Below are 10,000 nucleotides of genomic sequence, written 5' to 3'. Positions count from 1 at the left end.
CTTATTTCATCTCTTGTTGGAGCAGAATGTTTTGGTCACATCTATAAACAATACAATCTAAACAGAAACTCCTACTCAATATAATCTGTATAGAAACTCCTACTCAATACAATCTAAACAGAAACTCCTACTCAATACAATCTAAACAGAAACTCCTACTCAATACAATCTATATAGAAACTCCTACTCAATATAATCTAAACAGAAACTCCTACTCAATACAATCTAAACAGAAACTCCTACTCAATATCATCTATATAGAAACTCCTACTAGATCCCTCTATGTGACCCTACTCTCTGAGGGTGTCTCCTTGGGGTAATGACTGATCCCTCTATGTGACCCTACTCTCTGAGGGTGTCTCATTGGGGTAATGTCTGATCCCTGTCTGTGACCCTACTCTCTGAGGGTGTCTCATTGGGATAATGGCTGATCCCTGTCTGTGACCCTACTCTCTGAGGGTGTCTCATTGGGATAATGTCTGCTCCCTGTCTGTGACCCTACTCTCTGAGGGTGTCTCCTTGGGGTAATGTCTGCTCCCTGTCTGTGACCCTACTCTCTGAGGGTGTCTCCTTGGGGTAATGTCTGCTCCCTGTCTGTGACCCTACTCTCTGAGGGTGTCTCCTTGGGGTAATGTCTGCTCCCTGTCTGTGACCCTACTCTCTGAGGGTGTCTCCTTGGGGTAATGTCTGCTCCCTGTCTGTGACCCTACTCTCAGGGGGAGTTGGATATTAAAAACCACATTTCCATTTCCCACCTCACACTTGTACAGGTTTCATGCAGTGAAACATTGTAATCCCAGAGGCTCATTGGGTTATTTTGGGGAACAGAAAGGGAGAACGTAGATGTGTTTGTAAAGGAGGACGCCTTAGTGACTGCACTCACCTGATCTCTACTACTGCTGACTACAGATGGGTCCCCCGAGGGACAGTGGGCTCCACTGATCAGCCACTAATCACATCTTCAGGACAGCTCATCCTTTGACAATGGATCCTCCTCCTTCCCATTTCCAGGGCTGGTTAACAACATCAATTTGAGAGCTGCTAGGAAAACTGGGCCTCTGTTCCAATATCCACACGAGCATACCTCTTGGAATTAAAGCAATGTGTTGGGGAATGCATTCTAAATGGAATGCCAGGATGGACAATTTGGATGTTATGTAGATGTTGTGTAGCAGCCAGGGCAGGCTGGTTCTAGAACAGGGGCAGGCTGGTTGGCAGGCTGGTTCTAGAACAGGGGCAGGCTGGTTCTAGAACAGGGGCAGGCTGGTTCTAGAACAGGGGCATGCTGGTTCTAGAACAGGAGCATGCTGGTTCTAGAACATGGGCAGGCTGGTTCTAGAACAGGGGCAGGCTGGTTCTAGAACAGGGACAGGCTGTTTCTAGAAGAGGGGCAGGTCAGGCAGAGTGTACAGTCAAGACCAGTGTCTCTGCTTTCCCATCTAGCCAGAGGAGCTTCTGATGCATCATGGGGAGGAGAGGATGTAAGTAACAGATCATGTGCCACATCGGTTAGCCTCCCCATAATACGCCCGCTCTATGCTCCCAGTGACTGGTGCTCCCAGGCCCTTTCCCAGAAGGCCACAGTCTAACCTCTGACCCCTGCCATAAAAATAGTGTTTTGTCTTTTTTTTCTTCCTTCAGCATCAGAATTCTGCTCTCCTTTCGTATTTAATGATTTACTTTGAAAGAACAGTGTGGAATGGAGAGAGATAATTAGTAGAGTGATAGACAAGAATGCCAGATACAGGGCTTGAACCTCACAAGTATGTGACTACCCAGAGACAGGGCTTGAACCTCACCAGTATGTGACTACCCAGAGACAGGGCTTGAACCTCACAAGTATGTGACTACCCAGAGACAGGGCTTGATCCTCACCAGTATGTGACTACCCAGAGACAGGGCTTGAACCTCACCAGTATGTGACTACCCAGAGACAGGGCTTGAACCTCACAAGTATGTGACTACCCAGAGACAGGGCTTGAACCTCACCAGTATGTGACTACCCAGAGACAGGGCTTGAACCTCACCAGTATGTGACTACCCAGAGACAGGGCTTGAACCTCACCAGTATGTGACTACCCAGAGACAGGGCTTGAACCTCACAAGTATGTGACTACCCAGAGACAGGGCTTGAACCTCATGATATGTGACGACCCAGAGACAGGGCTTGAACCTGTTGATATGTGACGACCCAGAGACAGGGCTTGAACCTGTTGATATGTGACTACCCAGAGACAGGGCTTGAACCTGTTGATATGTGACGACCCAGACACACGGGTTGAACCTCATGATATGTGACTACCCAGAGACATGGCTTGAACATCATGATATGTGACGACCCAGAGACAGGGCTTGAACATCACTATTATGTGACGACCCAGAGAGCTACCACTAGACCAGCGATCCGGCACATAATTTAAAGACCCAGTGCAATCAAAAACATGCTTTCTTGTGTTTTATACATATTTCCACGCTATAAGGTTGGAATAATACTGTGAAATTGTGAAGATTATGATCAAATCAGATGTTATTGGTCACATATACGTGTTTATCAGATGTTACTGCAGGTGTAACAAAATGCTTGTGCTTCTGGTTCCGACAGTGCAGTAATATCTGACAGCTTCACAACAACTACCCAATACACACAAATATAAGTAAAGGAATGGAATTAATAATATATAAATATATGGATGGGCAATGTCAGCATAGACTGAGATATAGTATAGAATACAGTATATACATATGAGATGAGTAATGCATAGACTGAGATATAGTAAATAGTATAGAATACAGTATATACATATGAGATGAGTAATGCATAGACTGAGATATAGTAAATAGTATAGAATACAGTATATACATATGAGATGAGTAATGCAAGATATGTAAACATTATTAAAGTGGCATTATTTAAAGTAACTGGTGTTCAATTTATTAAAGTGGGCAATCATTTCAAGTCTGTATGTAGGCAGCAGCCTCTCTGTGTTAGTGGTGGCTGTTTAACAGTCTGATGGCCTTGAGAAAGAAGCTGTTTTTCAGTCTCTCGGTCCCAGCTTTGATGCACCTGTACTGATCTCGCCTTCTAGTAGTTTGCCCCCGGTGATGCGTTGTGCAGACCGCACCACCCTCTGGAGAGCACCTGCGGTTGAGGGCGGAGCAGTTGCCGTACCAGGTGGTGATACAGCCCGACAGGATGCTCTCAATTGTGCATCTATGGAAGTTTGTGACAAGCCAAATTTCTTCAGCCTCCTGAGGTTGAAGAGGCACTGTTGATGTTGCACCTTCTTCACCACACTGTCTGTGTGGGGTGGACCATTTCAGTTTGTCAGTGATGTGTACGCCGAGGAACTTAAAACTGTCCACCTTCTCCACTGGTGTCCCGTCGATGTGGATCGGGGTGCTCCCTCTGCTGTTTCCTGAAGTCCACCATCTCTTTTGTTTTGTTGGCGTTGAGTGAGAGGTTGTTTTCCTGTCATCACACGCCCAGAGTCCTCACCTCCTCCCTGTAGGCTGTATTGCCGTTGTTGGTAATCAAGCCCACTACTGTTGTCGTCTGCAAACTTGATGATTCAGTTGGAGGCGTGTATGGCCAGTTGTGGGTGAACAGGGAGTACAGGAGGGGGCTGAGCACGCACCCTTGTGGGGTCCCAGTGTTGAGGATCAGCGAAGTGGAGATGTTGTTTCCTACCTTCACCACCTGGGGGCAGCCCGTCAGGATGTCCAGGACTCCAGTTGCACAGGGTGGGGTTCAGACCCAGGGCCTCAAGCTTAATGATGAGCTTGGAGGGTACTATGGTGTTGAATGTTGAGCTGTAGTCAATGCACAGCATTCTTACATAGGTATTCCTCTTGTCCAGATGGGTTAGGGCAGTGTGACTGCGATTGCATCAACTGGGGACATATTGCTGCAGTAAGCAAATTGAAGTGGGGCTAGGTTGTCAGGTAAGGTAGAGGTTATATGATCCTTAACTAGCCTCTCAAAGCACTTCAGGATGACAGAAGTGAGTGCTACGGGGCGATAGTCATTTAGCTCAGTTACCTTTGCTTTCTTGGGAACAGGGATAATGCCCTGTTGGTGTAAGAGCTGTTTGAAAAGACAGCCAGAAGTTTCAGCCTGTTTTGGTTTGGATGGAGTTTTGACCTGTCTGATGACATCACCAGGCAGGTCAAATGAGTTAATAGACCAATAAGAAAGAGAGTTCCAAACCTCTCTGCCAATAACAGCTAGATTTCCCATTTCAGACCATTCCCACGGTCCTAGAAAAATGATTCCTTGATAAATTCTTTGCTTAATAACAAGCTATTTTTTTGTAAATTGTGATTGAAAATAATCACAGTACGGTACTTAATTGTTACCCAGAAATGAGTTGTTATTGAGATAAAAACAATAGCTGCTTTGAACCTTTTAAGTGTTGGAAGTCTGAAGGAATGTTTCGTCCGGACTAACTTTAGACAGCTCTTCTCTTTCATATTGCTGCTTCCTGACATAGCCTACAGCAAAACGACTGTTCACACATACTGTATAACAGTAATGCTAATTGTCTCCTATAAATAACCAATCACGTGGTGGCGGGCATGCTCTATAAGGAGCCACATGTGATTTAGTTTTAGGCTGAACTCTGCCTCTCGTGACATGGTAGTTGTGGATGTTTTTATGTTCCAACGTGAGAAATGAACTAGACCCGAGGTCAAACTGTTAACAGGAAATGAGATCATTACATTAGTTTTTGGTTACTGTTTTTCTCTGACTGGAGCAGGTTTGTCTAGTTTGGTCCTCTCGTCTCTTAGATTTCATTGGATCAAATAAAGTTCTGTTTGTTATTTTGAGGTATGGCTTTTTGGGTCATTTCGCTTTGGGCCTTTTCGAGACTGTTTGACAAACCTTTACTGATACTAGGCCAGTTCACTTTGTTTGGTTTTTCCAACCAGTAAGTGAATGTTTGTCTTTGAGGCGTTGGAATGAATTGGCAGTCACTCAGTGGTCTTGTGGTTAAAGTGTCTGTCCTGAGATTGGAAGGTTGTGGGTTCAATTCCTAGTCGAGTCGTACCAAAGGCTCTTCAATTGATGTTTGTTTGTTTTGTTTATTCCAGGTTCAGCGCAGTCAACACTATGACTGATGGGGACTATGATTACCTCATCAAGCTCCTGGCTCTGGGGGACTCTGGAGTAGGGAAAACTACCTTTCTATACAGGTACACACACAACTAGTTATATTATACATTTATTATACTATAATAGTTATATTGTATATTTATTATACTATAATAGTTATATATTTATTATACTGTAATAGTTATATATTTATTATACTATAATAGTTATATTATATATTTATTCTACTATAATAGTTATATATTTATTATACTATAATAGTTATATATTTATTATACTGTAATAGTTATATATTTATTATACTATAATAGTTATATATTTATTATACTATATTGTATATTTATTATACTGTAATGGTATTATATTTATTATACTATAATAGTTATATAATAGTAATAGTTATATATTTATTATACTGTAATAGTTATATATTTATTATACAGCAATATTTATATATTTATTATACTATAATAGTTATATATTTATTACACTATAATAGTTATATATTTATTACACTATAATAGTTATATTGTATATTTATTATACTGTAGTAGTTATATATTTATTATACTATAATAGTTATATATGTATTATACTATAATAGTTATATATTTATTATACTATAATAGTTATATATTTATTATACTATAATAGTTATATATGTATTATGCTGTAATAGTTATATATTTATTATGCTGTAATAGTTATATATTTATTATGCTATAATAGTTATATATTTATTATACTATAATAGTTATATATTTATTATACTATAATAGTTATATATTTATTATACTATAATAGTTATATATTTATTATACTATAAGAGTTATATTATATATTTATTATACTATAATAGTTATATATTTATTATACTGTAATAGTTATATATTTATTATACTATAATAGTTATATTGTATATTTATTACACTATAATAGTTATATATTTATTATGCTGTAATAGTTATATATTTATTATGCTGTAATAGTTATATATTTATTATGCTGTAATAGTTATATATTTATTATACTATAATAGTTATATATTTATTATACTATAATAGTTATATTGTATATTTATTACACTATAATAGTTATATATTTATTATGCTGTAATAGTTATATATTTATTATGCTGTAATAGTTATATATTTATTATGCTGTAATAGTTATATATTTATTATACTATAATAGTTATATATTTATTATACTATAATAGTTATATATTTATTACACTATAATAGTTATATTATTTATTTATTATACTGTAATAGTTATATATTTATTACACTATAATAGTTAGATTATATATTTATTATACTGTAATAGTTATATATTTATTATACTATAATAGTTAGATTATATATTTATTATACTGTAATAGTTATATTATACATTTATTATACTGTAATAGTTATATATTTATTATACTATAATAGTTATATTATACATTTATTATACTGTAATAGTTATATATTTATTATACTGTAATAGTTATATTATACATTCATTATACTGTAATAGTTATATATTTATTATACTATAATAGTTATATTATATATTTATTATACTATAATAGTTATATATTTATTATACTATAATAGTTATATATTTATTATACTATAATAGTTATATATTTATTATACTATAATAGTTATATATTTATTATACTATAATAGTTATATATTTATTACACTATAATAGTTATATTATATATGTATTATACTGTAATAGTTATATATTTATTACACTATAATAGTTAGATTATATATTTATTATACTGTAATAGTTCTATATTTATTATACTATAATAGTTAGATTATATATTTATTATACTGTAATAGTTATATTATACATTTATTATACTGTAATAGTTATATTATACATTATTATACTGTAATAGTTATATATTTATTATACTATAATAGTTATATTATATATTTATTATACTATAATAGTTATAATGTATATTTATTACACTATAATAGTTATATTATATATTTATTATACTGTAATAGTTATATTGTATATTTAATACACTGCATTCAGAAAGTATTTAAAGAGCTTGACTTTTTCCACATTTTGTTGTGTTACAGCCTGAATTTGAAATGGATTAAATTGATTTGTCACTAGCCTACACACAATATCCCATAATGTCAAAATGGAATTATGTTTTTAGAAATTGACAAATTAATTAAAAAAATTAAAAGCTGGGTCCTTCCCGAGTGGTGCAGTGGTCTACGGCTCTGCATCGCAGTCTTAGCTGTTCCACTAGAGATCCTGGTTTGAGTCCAGGCTCTCTTTCAATCACAGATTCAACCACAAAGACCAGGGAGGTTTTCCATTACCTCGCGAAGAATAGCACCTGTTGGTAGATGAGTAAAAACAGACATTGAATATAGTCCAGGCTCTGTCGCAGCTTGCCACGACCGGGAGACCCCTTAGAGACTTACCCAGAAGACCCCCTAGAGACTTACCCAGAAAGACTCACAGCTGTAATCACTCTTAGAGACTTACCCAGAAAGACTCACAGCTGTAATCGCTCTTAGAGACTTACACAGAAAGATTCACAGCTGTAATCGCTCTTAGAGACTTACCCAGAAAGACTCCCAGCTGCAATCGCACTTAGAGACTTACCCAGAAAGACTCACAGCTGTAATTGCTCTTAGAGACTTACCCAGAAAGACTCACAGCTGTAATCGCTCTTAGAGACTTACCCAGAAAGACTCACAGCTGTAATCGCTCTTAGAGACTTACCCAGAAAGACTCACAGCTGTAATCGCTCTTAGAGACTTACCCGGAAGGACTCACAGCTGTAATTGCTCTTAGAGACTTACCCAGAAAGACTCACAGCTATAATCGCTCTTAGAGACTTACCCAGAAAGACTCACAGCTGTAATTGCTCTTAGAGACTTACCCAGAAAGACTCACAGCTGTAATCGCTCTTAGAGACCTACCCAGAAAGACTCACAGCTGTAATTGCTCCTGAAGTTGATTCTAACATCTAGTGACTCAGGGGTTGAATACTTATCTATTCTAGATATTACTCTTTTATTTTTCATATTTTTAGTTACAAATGTGTGAATTTTTCTTCCACTTTGACATGAGTAGTTTATGTAGATTGTTGACAAAATAATTACTATTTAATCCGATACAACAAAATGTGGAAAAATTCAAGGGGTGTGAATACTTTCTGAAGGCAATATCCATTTATTCTATGCTCTGGGGGACTCAAGGAAAACTACATTTCACCCCAGGTACACCATGTACAGTGGGGCAAAAAAAGTATTTAGTCAGCCACCATTTGTGCAAGTTCTCCCTCTTAAAAAGATGAGAGAGGCCTGTAATTTTCATCATAGGTACACTTCAAATATGACAGACAAAATGAGAAAAAAAATCCAGAAAATCACATTGTAGGATTTATAATGAATTTATTTTCAAATTATGGTGAGATCATCCGTTCACCTACTCTGCATCTCACAAAGACACAGCGGTTGGAACAAAAAATCTCAAATTTGGGCTCATAAGACCAAAAGACATATTTCCTCTGGTCTACTGTCCATTGCTCGTGTTTCTTGGCTCAAGCAAGTCTCTTCTTCTTACTGGCTACCACAGCATTCTGCAGCGATACGCCATCTTGTTTGCACTTAGTGTGTTTTCCACAGGACCATGACCCAAAACACCCCTCCAGGCTGTGTAAGCGCTATTTGACCAAGGAGAGTGATGGAGCGCTGTATCAGATGACCTGGCCTCCACAATCACCCAACCTCAACACAATTGAGATGGTTTGGGATGAGTTGAACTGTAGAGTGAAGGAAAAGCAGCCAACAACTGCTCAGCATATGTGGGAACTCCTTCAAGACTGTTGGAAAAGCGTTCCAGTTGAAGCTGGTTGAGAGAATGCTAAGAGTGTGCAAAGTTGTCGTGGAGGCAAAGGGTGGCAACTTAAAATAATCTAAAATCTAAAATATATTATGTTGTGTTTAACAGTTTTTTGGTTACTACAAGATTCCATATGTGTTATTTCATAGTTTTGATGTCTTCACTATTATTCTACAAAGCAGAAAATAGCTAAAAATAAAGAAAAACCATGGAATAAGTAGGTGTGTCCAAACGTTTGACTCTTACTGTTTGTATATGATTACATTACCTTTCTATACAAGTACTTCCATGGGCGCCTTTCTATTAATATGCATTGGTCATGTGCTGTGTGTGTATCTGCGAGGTATGAATAGTAATGTACATATTAATGGTAATGTATGTATTAATGGTAATGTATGTATTATTGGTAATGTATATATTAATGGTAATGTACATATTAATGGTAATGTAGGTATTAATGGTAATGTATGTATTATTGGTAATGTACATAGTAATGGTAATGTATGTGTTAATGGTAATGTATGTATATGCTATGTATGAATGGCAATGTACATATTAATGGTAATGTATGTATTAATGGTAATGTATGTATTATTGGTCATGTATGTATTATCGGTAATGTATATATTAATGGCAATGTATATATTAATGGTAATGTACATATCAATGGTAATGTAGGTATTAATGGTAATGTATGTATTATTGGTAATGTATGTGTTATCGGTAATGTATATATTAATGGCAATATACATATTAATGGTAATGTATATATCAATGGTAATGTACATAGTAATGTAGGGAATTAATGGTAATGTATGTATCTGCTATGTATGAATGGCAATGTACATATTAATGGTAATGTATGTATTATTGGTAATGTATATATTATTGGTAATGTATGTATTATTGGTAATGTATGTATTATTGGTAATGCACATATTAATGGTAATGTAGGTATTAACGGTAATGTACGTATTATTGGTAATGTATGTATTATTGGTAACG

At 36.2% G+C, this 10,000-nt stretch overlaps 1 protein-coding gene across 3 annotated transcripts in view; it reads left to right on the top strand.

Annotated features, from left to right (window-relative positions):
* LOC135548055 (ras-related protein Rab-27B-like) overlaps positions 1 to 10,000 on the top strand; it is a 107,582-nt gene that overhangs the window by 62,675 nt on the left and 34,907 nt on the right. For all 3 annotated transcript variants that reach the window (XM_064977281.1, XM_064977282.1, XM_064977285.1), the window contains one exon: positions 5,092 to 5,193. In XM_064977281.1, the coding sequence (XP_064833353.1) occupies positions 5,092 to 5,193 (102 nt within the window). The remainder of the gene's footprint in view (positions 1 to 5,091; positions 5,194 to 10,000) is intronic.

Source organism: Oncorhynchus masou, chromosome 11 (genome assembly GCF_036934945.1).
Source record: "Oncorhynchus masou masou isolate Uvic2021 chromosome 11, UVic_Omas_1.1, whole genome shotgun sequence".
In the NCBI taxonomy this organism is placed as follows: Eukaryota; Metazoa; Chordata; class Actinopteri; order Salmoniformes; family Salmonidae; genus Oncorhynchus; species Oncorhynchus masou.
Note: the sequence above shows the minus strand (reverse complement) of the source record. Positions and strands in the feature narration are given on the sequence as shown.